The sequence below is a fragment of the Rousettus aegyptiacus genome, unplaced genomic scaffold (genome assembly GCF_014176215.1).
Source record: "Rousettus aegyptiacus isolate mRouAeg1 unplaced genomic scaffold, mRouAeg1.p scaffold_m13_p_4, whole genome shotgun sequence".
NCBI lineage: Eukaryota > Metazoa > Chordata > Mammalia > Chiroptera > Pteropodidae > Rousettus > Rousettus aegyptiacus.
The window spans coordinates 114,166,778-114,190,754 of NW_023416307.1; the positions used below are offsets into that span (position 1 = coordinate 114,166,778).

Below are 23,977 nucleotides of genomic sequence, written 5' to 3' on the forward strand. Positions count from 1 at the left end.
ACAGGCTGCCAACCAGCTCCCTGCAGCCTTCTCCAGCCATCCCTTCCACAGTTAGACACCACGTTGCTTTATAAATTCCACTTCTTTTCAGTATTTCTACTCTGGTCCTTCATAATATACTGTCATCGTGTGATCAATTTCCTATACATGGATCTTTTCTCCCCATTTTATTTATTATTCCTTTTCCTCTGCTAGGTACCTCACCAGGCTCTGGATATACAGGGTGAACAAAACACAATCTGTTCAATGTTTCAGATTGCTTGCAGTGCAGTGAGGGGGCATATGTATCAAGGTATATTTCTATAATGTAGTGTACAGTCCAAGCTCCAAGGTCTGAGCAGGAAACCTGGTGGGATGAGAGAGAATCCTCTGGATGTGGGGGCGGGGCAGGGTGGAGAAGAAAGTTTTGTGGGGAGGGAGAGGGAAGAGGTGCAGGCTGCGAGCTCCTTAAGAGCAGGGGCCAGAGCCCCACCCAGCTGTGGTGTTCAGACCTGGGGATCTCATGGGTATATAAGCCAGGCTACTCTGGTTGTAAGCAACAATACCAATTATTAATCACTTAAACAAAAGGGATATTGAGAGAAGTGTAAATAAATACACTGATGGAGGGGCTCTTGCTCTTGCCTTTTCCCTTCCCTTCCCTTCCCTTCCTCTTTCCTTCCTCCCTCTCTTGCTTCCCTTTCCTTTTCATGTTTCCTCTTTCCTTCCATTCTCCCTTCTTTCCTTTCTTCTTCCTCTCCTTTCTTAGTGGAGTAAGGACTTAAGAAAAAGAAACCTTCTATCTACTCTTACCTTTGTATCAGTCAGGGCCCCAGCAGGAAGCACATGGCATAGTCAAGCTGGCTAATTAAGAAAAGTTTAATAAAGAGGCTATTGTAACGGGTGGGTCGGGTGCAGAAAACTACAAAACGTGGTGCAATACCCTGAGGCTAGAAGCGGTGGGGCCCTTTCTCCCACCCTGCATGAAGGGACAAAGGAAGGAGCAGTCACAGGAGCCCACAGAGAGAAAGCCGCGGAGCAAGGGAGGCTATGTGGCTTTCGATTGTGTGCGGTCAGTCCCAGAGGACACAGGGCTGAACATACACCGACCCCACTTTCCTCTTCCCCTTCCTTGTGCATGTCGCCAGGAGCAAACCCCACACACAGCGGAGAGCAAAGGAGACCCTGCTGTGTTCCACATGGGTCTGCGTGCCCGGCACAGAGCAGAGGGAAAGGGGGGAACTGCCTGGAGCAGTGGAGGGAGGCTCTCCAGCCCGACTTTCATTTTGTAAAAGAAGCTTATAACACAGTTTCAGAATTAAGGGAAGTTCTTTAAACTGAATAGGTTTTATTTTATGAAAAATGACATCGTCCAGAGTCATCTTTTCTGCTCCCCCCGACCCTGAAGATTGACCCATTTACTTTCTGACTGACTGACACAGTCCCTGGGCTAGGCAACAGTTAACCTCTCTGAGATCAGCACTAACACGCAGGATGCTTTGAGGATATAAGGAGGCAAAGCATTCAAGCGTGCTCAGCATGGAGCCTGGCTCCTAATTCCCTAGTAACAGTCTCATCTTTACTGCTAGTCCACGATCTGCTAAACTTCATCTATGCCCTAAGTGCTAAACATACACCCAGTCACAGAACTTGGGGACCAAGAGGATGTTGAGGTTCACAGAACAGAGTGGAGCTCCCCACCAGCAGAAATCCAGGCACCCCATTAGCTTGCTTAATCCCCAAACTCAGGAGGTGTAAGTGTTCCCAGCCAAGGGCTGCAATCCTTTCCCTCATGTCCAGACCAGGGCAATTCAAACAGTGCCCTCAACAATTTCATCAAGAGGAAAGCATGCAAGGCTCTGTTTTCTCTTTTGCCAAATGATGTATTTCAAAAAGAACAGGCTCACTCTGTGGGGGTCACACAGTCTTGTTTATTTTTTCTCAGAGAACACACTCCTCTGAGCAGATACATTTACTAAGCATCCGTTAATTCTTTCTTTTAAACTAAACTGGATGGATTCAGACCAGGCCTAAGTTGGAGTCGCCTGGGCTCTGTTCAGGGAATGTGTGCTGGCAGGGACAGCATACTTGGGACCAGGCACATGGCAGTGCCCGGGCGCCACCTACTGGAAAGTCTCCTCCAGTTCATCAGCAGCCTGAATAGAGGGCGAAGGAGCTAAGAAGTGATTTCAGTATTTGGGAGCCACAGAAAGGTTTGTAAATGATGCTAGCTCCCCTCAGTACACCCTTACAGGCTGCGGATAGCAGAATGTATGGCCTGAGGAAGTCTTGGAGAAAAGCCCTGCTGAGTGGGAAGAAATGTCCCCCAGAATGGACTGGATGTACTTGTTATGCATGCCACCTCCTCTGGGAAGCCCTCCTGCATTACAAGCCTCCCCTGCTGGAGAAAAGCAGACATTTCTCATATAATCCCATAGATCTTCTTGGCCCCTGTGCCTGTCAGGGAACTCTTGCTTTGTGCAGTGAGTTTCTTGTGCAGACATTCCTCTACCCGCTTCTACATCTCCATTAATTAGCATAGTGCTTGACTCAAGGAACATCTGATGATCAGTTGCAGGCAAGCAGGGGGGCAGAGGGGGAGAGAGAAAGAAAGGAGGTATTGACCAATTGCATATGCTTCAATTTCTGCACCTGACATAGCAAGGACTCAATAAATGTTTCACGAGTGAACGTGTGGCACCTGCACTTCTCATTTACTGTAGGAAATTGGTACCCAGACATTTAGTCATCAGCATCCATCAAACATCATCAAAATCATTCAATAGATATTTACTGACTACCTCCTCTATGCAGCAGCAAACTTCCAGGAATTCACAAGGGACAATAGGGGGGTGGGGGGAGGCTGAACACACAGACATTTCCCAAAAGTGGTATGTGAACCAAGGAAACTAAAGCAGGGGACATGATAGGGGAGGGGAGGTGACAGAGGAGTGTGGCTCCTTTGGTCAGGGAGCAGGACACTTCTCTACAGGGGTGACACCTGCGATGAGACATGGAGGATGAGAACGAGCCAGTCACAGGTGGATCTGGGACAAGACTCCAGGTAGAGAGAAGAGCAGGCATAAGGATTTGAAGCAGGAAGATTTCTGAGAAATGGACAAAAGGACCGGAGTGTGGCTGGAGCCCAGGAGAGCATCGTGGGCAGCCCCACAAGCTCAGGCAGATCAGAGAGTTGCAGCCAGATCTAGTGAGGCACTGGGATCAAGGCCAGGAGTTTGGGGTTTTCTCTAAATGCTAAGGGAAGCCACACTGTGTCCAACTGGACATGTGGATGGCTGAGGTCAGGGAGGGGTCCAGAAAAAGCCACTAGTGGTGGCTACACCCACACCTGTTGAACTAAAAAGAACCCTTCACATTTGCATTGAGAAGTTGTGGATAGGAGAAAGAGGTGAAGGAAAATTAATTGAAACATTGTTGGTCTATGAATTATACAAAAAAGAAGACTATAAGATATGTGCGACAGAAGCAAGCCCTTACATAATTAAGGATCTGTGTATAAAAATCATATTTAAATGTCATATCAAAAAAACAAACTTCAAATCAAATTTTTTGAAATTCTATAGTCTCTTCCCATGGCGCATTGCTTGAGCCAAGTCGTTGGACTTTGATAAGGATCCTAACAATGCCCCTACCTTTCAAGCTCCCATGTAAATTGGTGTTTGATATGCACTGTCCACTTAACAGTTAACATACATTTACAGGTACCCAAAGGAATGTCCACTCGACCCACATGAGAGGAGTATGGTATAAGAATAGTTATTAGCATGTCCATGTGTCTGTCAATCTGTGTATTCAATGGCCTTCTGCAAGGGTCTATCTGTAACCCAAAGGGCAATAGCAAAAGGGCACGGAAAAGTGAATCATCATTTAGAGTGGGGCAGGGACAATCAAAGAGTGACAGAGAAAAGGCTGGTGACATTAGACAGAGCTCAGGCTGTGGAAAGCCAGTGGCCGGAATGGCAACAACATGGAATCCCAGAGGGAGTCAGAGATTCTGTAATAGGTTAGGAAGATGACCTAGTTATCTGTAGAATTTGAACTCTTCAAAGAGTTAACCAGAGTTTTACAGAACAAGAGAAATGGTTTGGGCGTCTGAATATTCTGAATTAGGAAACCTGACAGCTCAGGCTCACCCAATGTGGCTAACGGTTCCTGCTTGTTGGCTCGTGCCCCACAGTTTGGTTTAGGAAATCTACATGGTTTAGGACTGAACCCACATTGCTGAAATAGCCAGAGATGTGCGACCAAACCAGGGAGGTCATCTGCCCTGGTCACTGACTTGTGCCCTGAATTGTGGACAACTCCCTACTTTCACTCCCAGAGAGGCCACGGCCCGGGAGGGAGGGGCCACGGCTACAGTGGAGGAGGCTAAGAAGCCACCAGCTGTTTGCACAGACTCCCAGGATGGAAAAGTGAGGGGTGGTGGTGGTGGTGAAGTTCGTTCTAATCCACTTAGGAAAGAAGAGGTCCTACAATCAATCCATTTTCCCTAGAAGGGTCCAAAGTGTCTGGTCACACTCTAGACCTGTGCTGTTACACGCGGCTCTGGAGCACCTTAAATGTGGCCGGTCACAACTGAATATGCTGTGGGTGTGGAATACACACCGGATTTCAAAGATTAGCATGAAGAAAATGTAAAAAATCTCATCAATATTTATGTTGATTGTATGTTGAAACAATGTGCCTTTGGATTTATTGGTTTAAATAAAATATATTCTTAAACTGAACGTTCTCCTGTTTCTTTTTTACTTTTTTAGATATGACTAGTAGAAAATTTTAAATTTCATGGACATCTTATGTTTCTGGATCACAGTATATTCTTACTGGACGGTGCCAGTCTAGACAGATTCTAACTATAATCGTCCAGAGGTGACCCTGTCATTCATCTGTGTGGCTGCAGTGACCAGGCCTCTTGGTCACGCCCACCCTCCAACCACACTGCCTCCCCTCTCCTGAAGAATCAACCAATGTAACAGTGAATTTGGCACTTCTGGGTCACCTCACAGCCTTATCGCTGGGTGCCTCAACTTCCTGTAGCAACATGGGGATATCTGCCTTTGTCACAGAGAATCCTGGTTCCTCAGCCTGTCACTCACAGTTGCTACAATTGATTCCAGGGGACTTCTCGCCTCATTTTCCACACACACCCTTCCCTGAGCCTCTGAGCCTTTGCATGGCACCTTTATCCTAGGCGTGCTATTAAATGAGTTAATGATTAAAAGCTTTAACATATGTAAAGCACTTCAAATAGTGCCTGTCACAGAAAAAGAAAGCAAAGAATGTTAAAAGAATATACTAAGACCAACAATAACAAACAAACATACAAAAATGCATTTTCCCTGGTGGTGTCTATAGTTACTTATACTCCCTAAGCATTTGATCTTATCCATCATACTAGATTTCAAGTTCTCTGAGATGGGGCACATCTCTGTGACCACTCCGAGCAGCTTGCTCAGGCCTTGCACATAGTGGACATTCGGCAAACAGTGAAGGAATAAACGAAGATTTCTCTCCACTAGCCCCACTTCCTATCTCATCCACTACCACATCCAATGGCCCATGTGACAGGCAAATTTTCATCCAGAATAGAAACCCGCCGGCATCCTTCCCCATCTTCTGGGCTTACAGACAGAACAAACAGTTTTTGGCAGATGTCAACATGGGCTTCGTGGAAACAAGTCCTAGATTTTGCCTGCCTCAGGCTCCTCGGTGGAGCCCTGCCTGTCCTGTGGCTTCTGGAAGGGGGCCTTCTTTGTGTTCTTTTGGTGATTTGACCAAGCCCACATTCCAGGCTTCCTTGGGGAAGGAAATCAACTCAAATGTCCCTTTCTTCTAAAACAGAGCAGGATATGTATCACCAAAATATATTCTTAAAAAATCAGATCATGCTAAAGGTGGCACCTTTCCAGTCTTATCTCCTTTGATGCCGTTTGACAAAAGAAAAAGGGACATATTCAGGGTTCCACATTTTAAGAAAAATTCATAAAGTTCTCAAAGACATGGGAAGAATAAAGTATGAAAGAAATCAATCTAGACAGTAACTATAAGTAACTATACTTTGAAATATTTTTAACCTGAATGTTAAAGACTGGTAGAGACCAAGAAAAAATTTCCAGATGTTCAGTAACTACTCAAAAAGCATTCCTCAAGGTCAGGCTTGAATCCCTCTTGCTGTCGTCCCGTCCCCCACCCAGAGACTAGGTACTGGCCCCCAGCCCCGAGAGGCCCACAGTCTACTCGAAGATGGCTACACCAGCCTCCAGTCTGACACAGGACCCAGCACACCAGACACCAGACAAATGCGGAATCAGTGTCAGTCTACCAAAAGTAGAGAGGCAGTGGCAAAGATAGAGTAAGGGTTGAGAAACACTTGGGAAGAGGCTAAGGGTAGTCCAATTATCGACAGAAAAGTATTACGCTAGCAATTTTGTCAATTAAACCAAAACACGTCTGCTGAGTAAGTCCCCTGCATCTGAGATGTTTTTGGAGACACTTCATGATTCATACCCAAATCATACAAGATTAAAGAAAATACTGGATAAAATCAAGGCAAACATTAAGTTTCAGGGGAAAGGTTTTATTGGACAAATTAGAAAAATATTGGTATTATGCTTCAGAGAAACCCACCTCTTTCTTCTGGCTGCAGGGGCAGAAACAATCTCAGTGGTAGATGGAGAGAGGATATGAATTTTTAAGTGAGCTTGCTTCATCCTCTCGCACTGGCCATAACCCCATACTCACACCCAAGGTGCTAATCTGGTAGCCTTGGCCAAAACTGAGGGGAACGTGCATTTATAATAAGGATTTGATTATGTAGCTGGGCTTGGGGGAAGGCGGGCAGGTCTGAATGAGGATTCCCTGCCTGAATCCTCAGCTAGCTAAGGAAGCTGCTGGCAGCTGGCTGTCCTTAACGATGCGTGAGGCCGCGTCATGTCCAGTGCAGGCACCAGGTTTCCAGGAGAAACTCACAAATTACTTTATCCCAAAGGGCTCAAATAAGAGAACGTGAGAACAGTGGCTTTGGAGGATCCCTTAATCCACTCATCTCCAGGGTCCCTATTATGTGCTGAGTGGACTGGTGGTGAAACGGAGGGAGAGAAGAAGTTTTCTGCTTTTGCTGTTCAATTGAATGAAACATAGATGAACAAATGTACACGCCAGAGTCAGGAGTACTCCAGCCATGTCGATTGGCTCTTAATGGTCTTTCTTCAGTTACTGCAGCTTCTAGTATTATTCTTACTGCTTCTTTAAAAACTAACAACGCTGATTCCCTCACATGGTAGGGCTCACCGAGAACCTTACAGTACAGTTGTTGTCTGCCTTCTAGACTGGAGTTGGCCAAGAAAACTGAGAGTGTATGTGTGTACGTGCTGTGTGTGTATGGTGACAGAGAGAGACAGAAGGGAGCTGAGAGACAGACAGGCACAGACAGGTTTAGCCAAGGTTTCGGAGACTAAGTTGACGGCAGACTAAAATTAGAATTGCATGCAGATTGCATGATTTCAAGGACTCTGTATCTGTTCATTCCTCTGTGTGTGTGTGTGTGTGTGTGTATGTGTGTGTGTGTGTGTGTGTACATGATACCTCATCAGTGTTTATCACACTAATTTCAACCAACTAAATAATCAAAAAGCGTTCCTTAGGTCCTCCGTGAGCATCCACCACCACCATGTCCTACCAACCTTTATGGCAGCTGAGCTCAGAACAATCAAGCCAGCATAGCACGAACAGGGTGCTCGGTTAACACCCACTGTCCACATGGGGTCCTCGGGCTTGCTTTGTCACATGAGGCTCTTTGTTGGCATTACCCCATTTACTCTAATGACCAAGCAGTGACTTACACACTATGGTTATGGCAGGATTACAAGAGAAAATGATGCAAGAGAGGCTATGTGACTTGCCCAAAGTCACAAAGCTGGGATGTAGCAGGAGTAGGAGTCAAGGGTGACCTGTGTGTGACTGAAGTCAAGTTCCTTCCACTTCAATGCTGTCTTTTTCCCAGGAAGATAATACAAAACTCAAGGCAGAGTCAGTATCCACTTATTGACCACATTCAGATGGGTCAGTTCATGTAATTCTCAATGGTGGGCATCACTCCAAACCTTTTCTAAAGATCTTAAGGCCTTAGAGTCAGAGGCAGATAAAGGCCTGGTCATTTCTTATGTTCTTATCACAAATCAATAGCAAAATGGTTCATCTGGTTTGGGTTCTCACAGATGAGATATGAAGCATTTGCTTGGGCCTTCCCATTTATGGGAATTTGACCAAGGCTACCACTTTTGGTGAAATCATTCAGTAAATTTCAATGGTGAGAACAGAAACGACTTGTATCTGTGAGTATTTGCACTGTCAGGAGCTGATCGGTGTTGAGTGGTTGGACTGTTTTTCTAAAAGCCTTTTGGTTGTCCTCTCAGGGACTACGGCTCTGGAAAGTGCATCAGATAAATTACTTGCAAAAAGACCATTTTCTGCATGACCAGATGATATAAAAGATCAGAAAGACATGAGTTGACTGTGCAGATGGGAGGGTTCATTTCCATTGCAGCAGAGAGAGGGAAAGTACCTTGGTGACTTCTGACATCTGGTTCCATTTCATTCCTTCTTTAAAAGCTGATAAATAGGAAGCTAATTCACTTACTGGCAGAAGATCCAGGTTTGATTGTTTCATTTACTCTGTTCTACTCCAAACTTGGAATAAATAAGCGCTAAGAGCCCAGGCTCAGCTCCTACCAAACATAACTCTTGCCACTCCCAACAGAGAATCCCAACTGGGCAGCCTGGAAATGAGTAAAGTGCCAAGTTTCTACACTTAACAATGTTTTTAGACTTAAATGTCCTTAAAAGGCTCGTAGCTTTTTCAATCAGACTTTTCAATGATTCTTAGTTACATCTGAAGTTAGACACCTAGTTAACGCAATGCTTTTCTGATAAAAAGACGGTTGAAATCAAATATTACCATAATTCCCATCTTAAAGCATGCATATGGGATCCACATGATGTAGCCATGACTCCATCAATACCAGGGCGATTAGAGCAAAGTTGGATGGTGATGGAGTTCAAACATGAACTTTTCTAAACAATGATTCAAGCAAGACGTAAACTGGTCCCCACAATGCTTCTCCAATAAACATTTGCATAGCAGACACTGCCGTTATTTTCTAATTTCAATGAAAGAGAAAAAGGTGTGTGGGGTGGATGTGCATGTGTGAATGTGTGTGTGTGTGTGTGCGCGCGCGTGCACGCGCGTGCGTGTGTATTGCTATAGAAAACAACCTACACTTTCTTAACATTCTTAACTTTCAAAAGCAGAATTTACTGTATTACTCTTTATACTCCTATAAATTCTTTAAAATTAGTGAAATACACACAGACCGAAAGCGGATGTCCTTTATTCAACACACTGCACCTAATCCAGGAATAGCAAACGCATGGCTCACACACTACCAACGCCCCTCCAGCATCCACAGGAGTGGCTGTCAGAGGACCCGGGCCACCTGTTTGACAAGCTCGGCTGCCCTTCGGAATCCTCCTCTGCACCGTGCTCTCAGCAGCCTCTCCCCAGGGATCGGGGTGGACAATGCTACCATAAACTGTCCTAGATTTGGCCTAACCTCACCTACCTCAGAAAAAGTGAAAATGATGCTGAAAGAAGGTCAAATCACATATCAGGTCACCAAACAATGCTACTGGATATGGCTTAGGTAGGAAATGGAGAAAATCTCAACCATTTCAATCAAACAGAAAAAGTATTATTGAATCCCTTCAACACAGGACGCACTGGGTTTAGGCAATGTAATCTGGGGGCAAATCCCAGGGATTCTGGGTCTAAATTGTTGTATCAAATGTAACTTGCAATAAGTTGGTCTCCAGTTGGAGCATGAGAGACAAATTGTTATATATAGGTATATATTATTATATGTTTCAAGTGGTCTAGAGTTTTAAAAAAATCCATATATTGGGAGATGTGAAAAAAATAAGTATATATAGATATATATGGGTTTATGTATAAAAACATAATAGCAAGTGTATTTATCCAGCATTCTTTATATATTACATGTCAAAATACTAGTTATAAACTATTAAAACAAACTTTAAGAGACAATATTGTGAAATGAGCTTATAAAGTGAAAACTGCTACAAAGTGTCATTGCTGAAAAACTGAAGAAAACCTTAAAATCATAAAAGGGGAAACACAGAAGTATTTCTCTTACCAGTGGTCTGAGTTCTGGATGCGTCAGGATATATCCATTATTTGTGATTGCAAAGGCATAACCGTGAATCCCTAACTGTAAGAGGAAGCGAGAAAGAAACCTTCATTAGCTTGCTCCCTGGTGAATTCACAAAGCATGAAGCAGCCCGACATTTAGTAATTTACAGCTTAAACTTGGCATTCATAACCCTTATCAGTACAACATTTCATTAAAATGAATGCAAGGCGCTGATCCTTGACATTTGGTGGAAATGAAGACCTGTCACAGGATAAGCTCAGCAAATAGCACAATTTAAAATGTCACATCCCCATGTTGGCACCCAAAGGCCTAACTTTGATTTATTTAAAACAAAAACAATTACATTTAAAAAAAAAAATAGAAAGTGGCTAATGTTTCTGGAAAGACCCCATATCTAAGTGAACTGAATTCTATCAACCTGTTTTCTCTCTACCTGAGAAAAGAAAAGCGTGGGCTTCACTGATTCCCACCTAGGCTTCCACAATTCCACATCCCTTGGGCCATCTCAAGCCTGCACTCTCCCAGGCAGTCATTTTTTATAATTCTTCAAGGATAAAAATGACTCCCACCCCCCAGCATATATAGGAACTTGCCAACCCCTTTTATATCCTTTCGTCTTTAAATTGTGAGGCTGCCAAGCTTTTCCATGCATGCTTCCATCGACACAAAGCCTGGGTAATTTTCTATGCAGAACCTCACTTAATTTATGTTTTCTGACTAAATGGGACTATGGGAAATAGTTTGAGAGCAATGAAATGTTTTATTAGCTTTAAAAAGTATGTAATCAAATTTAACACTGCACTTATTTAAATAATAATCCCGGCTTTTTGACAATATTTCTATTACACAGTTGACTGCACCCATTGGCTACAATAAATTTACCTACAAATCATTCATGTATTAAAATGGCCTCTGGCATACAACCCATACTGATCTCTCTCTCTCTGAAGAAAGAAAATGTAACCCACTATTGCCAGAAAACTGAAAGAGGAGAAGAAAAAACTCTTTTTTCAGACGAGTTATTTCATATATCTGAGCCCTCACCATTACTTTTCTTTAAAATCCTCTGCTGCTCACATTCTCGAATATGATACTATTAAATGATCCAGACAACAAAGTTTATAAACCAAGAACGGCCCTGTCTGCTTCTCAGCTTAATGTCAAGGAGATGTGAAATTAACTTCAGAGAATTTAACACCGACAATTAAAAGTTTCCCTTGCATTACATAAAGCAAATATGCACGTGGTAGTCAAGGGCAACAGACATTTTCTCCTGGCGTTACCTTGCACAGCAAGTTTTAATAAGAGTCTACTTGACTCTAATGATAAAAGTATATTTCATTACGCTGTGAAAGATAAACCAGAGATTTCCTATCCTTTGAGATGTATATCGTCTCTTTCATCTCGTCTCTTGGAAAAATGTCAGACGCAGTCAACACTGCATTAATTAGCATTATTATGTCCCAGTTTAATACAAACTGGAGGGGTCAAAAAGGACTCGGAGAGTTTGACTTTTTCCATTAAAGGCAAAAGTGGTATTTGATTGGAAATTCGAACTCAAAATTAAACCAAACAAATGACATTTTATAGTCAGCTAATATAGTCAGTGCCTTCTAATGTACATTACTTCAGTTCTTGGTTTGCTTATGTGAAGTGAGACTCAAAAGAAGGTAGAACTCCTTGCACATGCTCCTTAATGTCCTTTACTTTTCTTGTATAACACTTATCAAAATGATGATAATCAATTATTTGTGAGCTGGATTATAAGTAATCAAAGCATCAGTCGAGGCTTTTAATTATTTAGTCTCCATACCGAAATAAAAGTTCCATGATGGCCAAGGTCATGCCACGTGGTTACAAATATGTGGAAGGGTGGTTGGGATGGAGGGAAGAGGAGTAGGGAAAGGAGAAAGAGGTAAAGAAAGAAGCAGGAAACAATAAAATGAATTGAGCACAGATCCTACAAAGCTAGCTGAAACTCTCTGCCTCTTCCCCTGGATGAGGGGAAGAAGAGGCTGAGCTGACCTTCCCACCCAATGTCCTACCCTCATTGTTAAACGGCCATCTCTGCTTCCTCGTTGCCCGTTTATGCCTCACTCTACTAGAATCTCCCTGTGCTGCACCTCCCGCCACCCACCCGGCAAGATGCCACCAGAATTCCTTTCTCTACAGCTGCCAGTGGCCTCCTAATTAGCAAACTCTATAGAAAGCTCTCTCTTTAATCTTCCTGGTTGTATCGGCCAACTACCCCCTCTTCCTCTACAGTCACTATTCCCTCAGCTTCCAGGCCCCACAGTCACAGGTTTGCTCCTTTCCATATGATTGCCATCTTCTACCCACTGGTCAAGCACTCATTTTTCTAAAGTTTCTACCCCAATGCCCCTCCTCCGCTTTAGTGCTCTCTCCCCTAGTAAGTTCAGCAACCACCTGAAGGCTGTTGATGTGATGTGTGCTCCAACCTCAGCCTGTCCCCACAGTGGCAGATCCAAGTATCCAACTGTGGATCGGTCATCTCTACTTGGGTATCCCTCAGGCATCTCAGCCTCACCCAGTCCATTGTCGTGGTTCTTCCCCATGGTGCTGCTCCTCTTCCTCTGTCAGTGGCACCACCACCCACCCATACTCCCAAGTTAGGCACTAGAGCATCATTCTTAGACTTATTTCTCTCTTTCATCCCCAACTTCTTGATCTAAGGAATCACTAATGTTTCTTGTAGAAATTACTGAGATTCGACTCTGCTTCCCCACCCTACTATTCATGTAGATTTCATGTAACAAGACTTCCACAATGATCCTAACTGTTCTTCCTGCCTCGGAGCCTAACCCCAAAAAAGTCATCCTGCAGACTGATCAAAGTAACTCTGGCCCTGTTGCTCCCCTATGCAAAATCCACTAAAGGCCTCTTTCATGTGTTAGAAAATCCATGGGCCTTTCAGTCAGGTCTCCTCAGGGTCTGGCCCCTACCTAAGTACCCAGCCCTACACCTCCTTCTGCTCATTGCCTCTCAGGCCACATGGCAGAAACAACAGGCCCCCTGCAGTTTTCTCTCCCACCAAGACCTTTACTCACACAGTACCAGCTGCCTAGAGCACCGCTCATGCCCATCTCTTTATGGCTAACTCTCACCCATGCTATAAGCTCAGCCTCTGGGTGATTACATATAAAAAAGTCTCTCCTGACCCTTCCCAGTTGTTTACTCCCTTCCATACCCTGTTTCCACAACCCCCTGAGAATTTTTCCATTACTATCTTCATTGTTATGCATGAAAATGCTGCACCTAACTTTCTCACCTCTCAACCCAGCTGGTTCTCTTTCCGTCCTGTGCTCTAGATAAGGCAGTACTTTGCCCATCAGAACAGGCTCTTTGTGGGTAAGGAGCCATCTTACTCATCTTTGATTTCTACAATCCCTAACTTAATGTCTGGCACATGGCAGGTGCTCTGGTTAAGGTCTGTGTTTATATAAGACATTCTTCACTTTACCCAAATATTTTCTACTTCGTCTTTAAAATCTGAACTAAAATAAATATTAAATATGTGCCAAAAAGGAGAAGCTGATTTGCTACGGCAGGTGCATAGTCAGTCCTTCTCAAGGCAGTACCTGACATTTAGAAACTATCTGGTTAAAATCCTTCCAAAGAGAATACTCTGACAAAATAACATCAGAATATTTTGTTGTTTGGTTGGTGACTTATAGATATAACCTAATGTAGGTGCAAGCAGAGAAACTGAGCAAATTTCAAAACACATTCTATGGATGAATCCCTCAGAAAACCAAAAGCTTATTATATGACAATGTCCAACATTTATTTTTGGCCACAAATCAGTATACTGATGAAATCTCTAATTTTTATTTCATCTGAAATAGAACCAGTCTTCCTGTCCATTCTAATGTGCAGTCCCGTGGAGTAATAGAGAACAGATCGGACACCAGGCGTTCCAGCACTTGGGGCTGCCAAAGGGGCCTTCATCCTGAAGCACGCTCTCCTGGAGGCCAGGAGCCTCATGGTCCAACAGTCAGGAAGGAGGTGCTTCCCTTCCAAATGCGGGGGCTTTGGGCTAATGAAATGAACCCAATTATACAATGGCTTGTTACCTTAACAGAGGCTGTGGTGTCTGGAAATTATTGCCGGGGTGTCTGGAATTCTTAATAAAAATTACAGGAAGTCTGATTACTTGTGGGAAAAATCTATGAAGCTAAGGGTAAAGAAAGAATTCTATCTTCTGGGAAAACCCCAAGAGCCAAGAGCTGACTCATCTTTACAAGGTGTTAATCAGGAGGGAAAGGTGTGATCCTCACTCTGCTCCCTGGAGCTCCCCTCTCCTGGGTGAGACAGGCCTATTCGGCCATGGCTGTCCCTGGCTGACATGAGCACCTCTTTCCAAGGCATTCTGCAGGAACCAGAGGTGGAATGACTTAGGTATGTCATACCTGTGTCTCTGGTAGCCAGCCTGACCCTTGGGATAGCAATAACAGATGTACCTGTATTTCAGGCACTGCTGGTTAATCTTCTGTAGCCGATCTTCCTCTATTCTCTTGTTACATTTTGTTTCATTCATTGTTAACTATGTGAGTTGTGTCAAGAAAGTTATTTCAAGTTTCCTCAAGTGAAAATGGGGCCAAGTTGTGCCCGCTTCATGGGAGCATAATAAAGATTCAATGAGAATAGTGCACATAAAGCACTTTACCACACCAAACACACAGTAAAAAGTTCAATAAACGTTTTATTGTTTTATTTCATTTTAACTTTACTATTGTTCATAATATTTTATCTATTATTTCAACTATGATTATTATTATTGTCATTTATCATTCCTAATGGCTTTAGGGTAATAAATAGCAGCTAAAATCATAGCTTGCTAGCTGTAAGACTTAGCAAGATATTTAAATTTTCTGTGCCTCAGTTTCTGTAGCTGTAAAATGGGGGTAATGGCAGTGTCTACCTATTATTAAGTATGATAATGTGATAAAGAGCCTAGTACCTTGTCTGATAGAGGAAGCTTTGAGAAACAGACTCATAGAGTAATTGTTATCAGTTTCATACTACGTTCCTACTTTGACTTACTGGGCATATATCAAGTAGTGGTCCTGTACTTGGGGTTCTGCATCTTCTCATATGAAATAAGAGGCTTGAGAATTGTTTAGAAACATTCTCTAAAGATAGTATGCCCTTCCTTAAACAATAAGGCAGCAATTCTGGCCATGTAGGTCTGAGGATTTCAATAAAATAAAGTCTACTATATCAAGGAAGCTCAAATCCCTACCTCCTCCCCTATGCTTTCAAACTCTGGGCAGCTACATAGTTTATAGCACTTGATTAGGTACGTTTGGATCAACCAGATGTCCTATCGGGCCTCTGGAAACTTAACCCTAACTGTAAAAGCCTTGGGGTGGATGAGGCTGGTTGTTAGGGTGGCAGTTGGAAGAAGGAATCTTAATAAACCCAAATAGGAGAGTTCTTTTCTTTTCTTTCTTTTTTTAAAATTTTTGTGAGGCAACCCTTAGTCGACCTCACAGATTTCAAGGACCTTGTCATCTTACAATCCCTAATTTTTTACTTTTTACGCCTACAGCACCTGGTCTTCCTAGGTGGTCTCCCATCCAAGTACTAACCAGGCCCGACACTACTTAGCTTCTGAGATCAGACAGGATCAGGCTTGTTCAGGGTGGCAGGGCCATAGACGAGAGTTCTTTTGCTAAGCAGGCCACTTTTTGTGAGTCCAGAAATCTGATTTTAGCTTAGAGTTCATTTCCTCTTTGTTGTGTGACTTTTGGACCTGACAAGAAGCACTGGGAAAAGTCAAACCCTCTGGGGACTTTTGGGCTGACAGGTGGGGGTGCAGTATGGGTTTACGGGTGGTGATGATGGCACAGATGCTCAGAGCTGAGGGGAGCCCCAGAAGGCAGGGGTCCGTACCACTCCAGGATGAACAATCCCCACCCCATGGTCCTCACTCCCCAGCCATCCATCATCTTCTCATAGACTTTGTTTTGCTTTCTTAGGAAAAACAAAGTGTAGAACAAGATAATTTTAGATGGCATATAGGCCCACTATTGCGCTTACTAGCAAGAACCATTTATTAGGAAACGGCTCTTTTAAATTTTCTTCTATCCTTCCAATGAAATCAAAAAGAAAGTTTCCATTTAGTATAGCTTTAACACTTGCTTTTAATAATACCTTAAAAAAGAGAACAGACCTCAAGTTCAGAACCTTAGATTATTAAGCAATTATTTAATGCTATTATTTAGTTTTTATCATTTTTTTCTATAATTGTCCTGTATAATGGCAAATAAAACTGATTTTTCTTTTAAAATGGTACAATGGTGTTTCCTATTAAAATCTAGTTAAGTGAAGAAAGTTTTGAGTTGATTTATAAATGGAGTATTAAGTAAATAATGATACAGATGGTATATGAACATAGCAACGAATCATGAAGTGGTATGTGAATGGTTTAAATGTGTTGTAAGCATGAAGGAGTTACATAGACCTGGTTCAAATCACACTCACCACTTTCTACTTATGTGGCCCTGAGCTCTATGAACACATGCCCTATGAACTTGAATTTCCTTGTGAGTGCAGTAGATATAACAGCACTACCTGAAGATTTGCTAACATGATGTGGGTAATGGACTTTGCACAGTGTCGAGGACCTGGCAAATATTATCGGCTAATGCTGAACTACGAGGCACCCTGTTTTGTACCACAAAACGGTACTTTTTTCAAACAGCCATTTTCTACACCTCTCGCTCTGCATCCAACCGATGAAGGCTGATTTGATAATTTTTGTTGCAGCCATCTGGTTAGTTGATTGGCTTGGACAAGAGTTTACTGTAACTTCTGGTAACTGGCTGATTCGTTCTCTTGCTCTTCTCCCAACCCTTTACTAAAAGGTGGGCCTGTCCTTGTCAACAAACTTAAGAATCCTGCCTCACACACATGACCTTGTATCGCAAGCCTTTCCTAATGCCTTTCAAAATTCTTGGAAAACCTCATTTTTAAAGTTGGCTGAGGATCCCAGCATGTCATTGCCCAGTCATTCAGTTAACTCATAATTATCATGGGTATTCTAGGTTTGCAAAGGTTCAGCAAATGTTACGCCCACAGGTGCCTGAACCTGGAATGGGAAAGGTGTCAACAGCTCTCTGTAGGCTCCTCCTGTGTGAAGGAGGGCTGTGGGTACCAGGAGGCTGCAGGTGACACCATTGTTCCTGGTTAATGAATAATGGTCAATCCTTCACACAAGTCCATGAGCGGGTTCTACTGTTTTCATCATTGGATGAAAGAGGAACCAAGGGTTTGAGAGACCTGTCCATATCCAGCTCTTCAGCAATGGAAATAGGACCCTGTCTATAATTGCCTCCAGAGCACCAACCCTCACCTCCTCCTGCTGAGGCCTAGGAAGGCCCATATGCCTCTTCCAACTGTGGTCAAATAGGCTCAGCACATTGGGAAAGGAGGTGGTAAGGAAGGAGGCCCTGCCAACTCTCTCATACTCCGAGCTCAGAGAAGCTTGCCTTGCTCCAGATGGGAGCAGAGCTGGCCCTCATCAGTTTAATATGGGCCCGAAATGAAGATAAGTGAGCCAGTCTGCTTGGTGCTGGGGGAAGAGGGGACAGGTCTGGTTTCAATCCTTGTGAGGTCAGGGGAACCATGCCAGTCCAGTGAACTCCTCTTAGGACTGGGAGCTGCGGCTGCTCTCTGTCCTTTCCTGTACTCCCACACTCGCACATCCATGGAGACAGCTCTTGGGCAGTTCCACATGGCTGTGACGGGGCTTGAGGGGTCTTTACTCTTCCTACCTTTTGATTTGCTTTTCTGAGGAGCCCCACTAAAGAACAGGTGAGCACTTTCTGTGTGGAGCTCAGGGACACTCTGGGCCATCTTTTTAAAGGTGAACTTAGTCATGTCACTTCCCCTGGCTAACCTGTGCATCAGAAAAATATAATGATCACATCTCAACTCACTAATTCATGTGTGATTGTTCAGGCTGAGGTTAGAGGAGATAGTTAAGAAAAATAGTAAGTCAATATAAATGAAAAGGACCTGTTCAAGAACTGTGCAGGTGGCATAAGGGCGAGGCAATGAGTTATGATAGTAGTAAGTGAAACGGTGAAGTTAGGACAGCACCGCTAGAAAGGAAGTGGGGGTGAAATCTGACTTTGGTGGAAACCGGTCTCCTGATTTCATTAAAGTGCTTATTTAACCACAGTAGCACACCTCAAACAGTCAGAGAACATAAATACTGATTAGTATTTGGGGTCCCTATTGACCCCAAAAAGTTACCATGTCACCTTCATGGTAACTTGCCACCCCTCTGCAACCAGCCCAGGAGGCAGTACAATCGGTCAGCTTCAGGTGGTACTTGTGTTGTGCTCACCTGCCCAAGACAAGGCAGATACCAATCCATAGACAACTGGGAAGTTGGGCAGAAGTCAGGATGCTTGTTCTCATGGAAACTGGAGTAGGTCTGGCTGAAGGTGGCACTGGGACAGCCCATGAGAGCTAGTGTCCCCAATTGTACGACTAAATGTTTCAAAGGAGTAGTGCTGGGAACACAGTGTGGGCCAGGTAAAGGAGAAAGCATAACACGCTGCTCCCTGATGCAGGGCTGGCCTCACATACAAAGCTGGGTTCAGCATTTCCACACCCCTTTCTGAGTCTCTTCCATCCCGTGTACCTTCTTGATGGCCCCCTTGTTTTTTGATGCCCCTTATGTTGTTCTAAACTCCAAAAGCAGTGGCTTACCAAGGCCTGCTCTCTCTTCTTTCTTCTAAAATTACCTACTTCACCCCCTCAATAATGTTCAGAGTTAAACAACAACAACAACAACAACAACAACAACAACAACAACAATTCTCTTAGTGCCATGGATTTTAATTTAGCATTAGGAAAAGAAAACCAAGATAGAAGGAATACTCATTCAACAGAGTCAGAGACTATTTTTCTTTGTGCCTCATTGGGTTTCTGCTAAGAAATAACAGATATTAGAGGGTCCTCAGGATGGGGTGGGCCAGGATTGGCTTAGAAGACAATGAGAGATGTTAGACCTGCGTAGACCTGCACAGATTTGTGTAGACTCCTATAGACCCATAAAAACCTGGGTAGGCATGCCCAGACCTACTCAGATCTGCCCAGACTATTACTGTTCTATTCAAAACAACAGAAAAGAGCCTTCCAAAAAGAGAGTAAATAGAGTAGAAGGGCCTTTTTGTGTTTTTATCGTTACTATGGCAGGTTGTGAAATCATCTTGGACATTTGGCCCTTGACTATTAATAAGTGATGCAGTACCTTGTATTTGGGGATGGTTTTCAGAAGTTCCTTCACTGGGACATCTGTGCCAACCACGCCCAGAAGAATGCCCTTTGATCGCTGTTGAAAATAAACATGAAACAATAATGATAATGTAAGTTAATTTGGTATAGAAAAAATAGACTTGTGAGATGCCTCATATCATTAATCACTGTTTGGTGCCTTCTACAAACTAATAGAGATTGAGGATTAACCCCGATCTAGGAGGAACCCTCTTCTATTCCCCACCTCCACCCAAAATATTACTAGACAAGAATGGTAGCTTCTCAGGCCAAACAATAGTAACCACGACTCTAAACATACTCATGCCAAGACACCACAATTCTCTTCTGTTCCTTAAAGTAAAGAGTTGATGTGCAGAAGCACTAGTGTCAGCAGCTAAGAACTCTGATCATTAATCAGTTTCTCTTATGGAAGCTTTCTACAGGAAAGACTTATAGTGTGTTAACTGCTTTCTCAATTTACACTGCCATCTGGTGCCCAGGAGAGAGAGACTAAGTAGCCAGAGAAAGAAGAAATAACCCTAACATTTTCAGCAGTCAGTTGGAACCAAGAACTGAGGAGAAAGAATAGGCCTCCAGGGTCCTGGTTTCCAGGGTCAGTGTGATATGGTAAAACTTCCCCATGTCAGCAATGCCTTCCAGAAGAAGCTACAAATTGTCACTGTCTGTTATTTTCCCCAAGTTCAAGTCCACCCAGAACCTGAGAATGTAACCTTATTTGGAAACAGGAACTTTGCAGGTTTAAAAGGATCTTGAGGTGAAATCATCCTGGATTCAGGATGGGCCCTAAATCCAAAAACTGATGTCCTTCTAAGAAGAGGAGAGGATAGCGAGGCACGTAAGAGAAGAAGGCCATGTGAAGACTGAGGCAAAGATTGGAGTTAGGCTACCAGAAGCCAAGGGAATTCTGAGGCCACTGGAAGAGGCAAGAAAGGAGTCCTCCCTAGAGCTTTCAGAGGAGGCATGGCCTTGCGGACACCTTGATTTTAGACTTCTAGCCTCTGGAATTGTAAGAATAAACTTCTATTGTTTTAAGCCATCTTGTTTGTGGCATTTTGTTAGCAAGGCCCTAAGAAACTAATACAAGGTTGGTAACTATAAATCAGAGAACAGTCCTCCAACATAATCAAGGATTCTCTCTGGGGCTTTCTTTCCTCTGGTCATTTAACACTTAAATTTTGGAAAAGTGCTGCACACTGTAAAATGACGCCTGCTTGAATTCCTCGCACCAGTGCTTGATGTCATGTTCTAACAGTAGGATTAAACATGAAGAAAAATTGTATGCCCTCTCCTTAAAAGAGAGAGAGAGAGAAGAGAGAAAAGAGAGAAGAGAGAAGAGGAAAAGGAAAAGGAAAAGGAAAGGAAAAGAAAGGAAAGGTAAGAAGGCCACTGGAGCTTGAGTTAGAAGAGGTCTCAGAAAATAATCCCCCTAGCATCAAGCAGGAAGCACAGCCCCTGTACTCACGGTTTCGTTCTGCTTACTGAACACAGGCATGGCGACTGTGGTCATCAGGACAAGGCCCTGATCATCGGCAAGCTAGGCAAAGAGAGAAAAGCCAGTTACCCGAGGATGATCTGGAAACTACAGGGCTGGAGGTCATCTCCCTTGTTTGTTGCATCCTTTCCTGACCAGGGCCACTGGGAATGGACCAGTGCCCACTCAAGCCTTAAGCCTAGGAGGAAACGCACCGTCTCTTCACCCTGACTTGCAGATGAGGGTCTCGGCCCTTGGCTGGGGAAACAAAGGCAGTAGCCATCAGTCACCCCAGCTGATGTGTTCACTGCATTCAGCCCTTTTGGTTCAAATAAAGCCTTATTGGATATTAATGATTCATTTAATTTCATTCACATACATTGATTTCATAATTTTAATTTGCAGACATTTATGTTCAATATGTGAAGTGTTAATGCTTTTGCTTAATCTGAAAATTGAGGATCTGAAAACAAGATTTTAAGGGGTTTTATGAGTTTTTCTTGCTGAAAACAGTATAATCTGGAAACATTTATTCTCCCCAATTAGCTGTTAATATCTTTTTGGACCTCTACAGATCTTTGCATACCAATCCCAGATGGAAAACAAACAAATAAACAAAAATACAAAAATAACTTGATTGTCTGATCCCTAAAATCACTGATAAGAAGCTGAAGACTTCTCCTGGAAGAACAATACTTGAAATATGGCACATAATACACTTCTGTAACCATTTGAATCGCATATAAATGCATTGAGACCCACCATCACATCTGCTTTTCACAGTGTTGGGAGACAGGCAGGGATCCCTACTTTGTTTCAATAACAAATGGAGAAAGAGAGTTCTGGAGCACAGGAGATTTTGGTCCAAAACAAACCTGGTCCTAATTTTCAGTTTTAAATCTTTGTTACCAGCATTAGCTAAGCTTCCATGTCCTCAGATAAAGTAATGCCAATAATTCTCCATCATCGTTGCCATGAAGATTAAATGTGAAACTACCCAGTTTGGTACCTGGAATATGAAGGTGCTCAAAGGATGCTAGTTCCCTTTCCTTGCCTTCAAGGTCACATGGCTAGTAAGTAGCATTTGAGGCTTGAATGGGCTATGAAACCAGAAAGTATCCCTCTCCCACCAGACGTACCAGGCTAATTTTGGTTCCTATCAGCAGTCCATTTTCCATCAGTCTTGATCTTCCAGTAGATTCTTTGAGCTATAGGGCCTCACTACTCATAATGTAGCACATGGAACGGCATCACCTGCAGCACCTGAGTGTGTTAGAAATGTATAATCCCAAGCCCCACTTCAGGCTCTCTCAATCTTCAGTTTAATAATGAGTATGCATATTCAAATTTGAGAAGCACTGTTATAGAGGAATCCTTTCCACCATCATTAATCATTATAGATAAAGAGAAGCTTGCAGTAGTTGAGAAAAACTCTTAACAGGAATAGAGAGGGCCATGTTTTTATTAGCTTTACATCCATATCAAGATGGGCATATATTCCCCCAAGATAAACAAAACGAAGCAAAAATCTCATGGTCTCTCACGACTGGAGATTCATGGTGTGATGGTTAATTTTATGTTCCAATTTGGCTAGGCTATGGTGCTGAGTTACTTGATCAAACATGAGTCTAGATGTTGTTGTGAACAACTTTTTAGGTGTGATTAACATTTAAATCAGTAGAGTTTGATAAAGCAGATTATCCTCTATAATATGGGTATGTCTTATTCAATCAGTTCAAGGTCTTAATAGAAGGAACAGAACCCCTAAGGAAGAAGGAATTCTGCTTTTAGACTGCTTTCAGACTCAGGATGGCAACATCACCTCTTCCTGGATTTCCAGTCTGCCTATGGATTTCAGATGTTTCAGCCCTCACAATTCTACAATTCTATGAGGCAATTCCTCAAAATAAAGTACTCCCTTCACCCTCAATAAACATATAGAAAAAAATATAGATGAAATATGCATGTACACATCTCCTATGGTTCTGTTTTTCTGGAGAACCCTTACTAACACCCTTTGAGTGCTAGAATAAGTTAAAAAAACTTTATCACAATATTAATAACTAAATAAGATTAACTATGAGATGATGTTGACAGTTATCATTGCCAGGAACCAAGCCAACCAGTTTGTGAAAACATGATTCCAATATCTTGCTAAAATCCTTAAAGTATAATATGGCTGTCATTGCGGACATACAAGGCCATTTACAAAGGCAGAACCAACCTATGGTAAACATCTCTCAGAATTAGAAACCCTCTCATGTTTTGACTCTTTATGTAATCCTTCATGCTATAAAGAAAACTGATTTGAACTGATCCATAACCCTTGGTGACTTCCACTTTGCAACTTAAATTTCAAGCGATTCCAACATGCATCATGAATAAAATCAAAACATACCATTGACGATAATGAAAAATGAAGATTTTTTTTTTCTGCAACCAGTAAAAATCAATTATAAATCACTGGTCATTGTTCTGGCACAAAAGCAAGATCATGAGAAACTAACTTCCAGATATTAAGCCAAAATATAGTGTCAATTCCACTCAGGGGCTAATTCCAAATATAATTACTGCACCATCTCCTAAAAAAAACACATCATAATATGCATTTGTACTGAAAAAACTCATTCGTAATCAGCCTCAGGTAAACAGAGGAAATGCAGTGAGCTCAGTCTAGACACTACGCTATGAGCTCACCAGTCCTCTCCTAAGGGTAGTTCTGGCCCAGATTTGGACTGTCTTCGCCAGAACCCTAACACATACTTTCCTGATATACAAGCTCATCAGTATAGTCATGAGGGCTGGCAGAACCCTGGGAATATCACCTGCAGAACATGCAGATGCTCTTCTGCACCCACCAGCTCCATCTTTCCCAGTCTCCACAGGTCTGGATTCTGTAAACCTTAAATACTTCATGGAGAAGGAACATCAATTTTGAAAGTTAATTTGCACTGTAAGTACT

At 42.9% G+C, this 23,977-nt stretch overlaps 1 protein-coding gene and 1 pseudogene across 4 annotated transcripts in view; both read right to left on the reverse strand.

Moving 5' to 3' along the window:
* Positions 1-23,977, reverse strand: part of CACNA2D3 (calcium voltage-gated channel auxiliary subunit alpha2delta 3) — a 790,850-nt gene that overhangs the window by 187,356 nt on the left and 579,517 nt on the right. For all 4 annotated transcript variants that reach the window (XM_036219353.1, XM_036219351.1, XM_016156350.2 and 1 more), the window contains 3 exons: positions 21,007-21,078; positions 19,519-19,599; positions 10,212-10,286 (listed from right to left, as the gene is read on the reverse strand). In XM_036219353.1, coding sequence (XP_036075246.1) covers positions 10,212-10,286; positions 19,519-19,599; positions 21,007-21,078 — 228 coding nt within the window. The remainder of the gene's footprint in view (positions 1-10,211; positions 10,287-19,518; positions 19,600-21,006; positions 21,079-23,977) is intronic.
* On the reverse strand, positions 15,793-15,911 carry LOC118602388 (annotated as a pseudogene).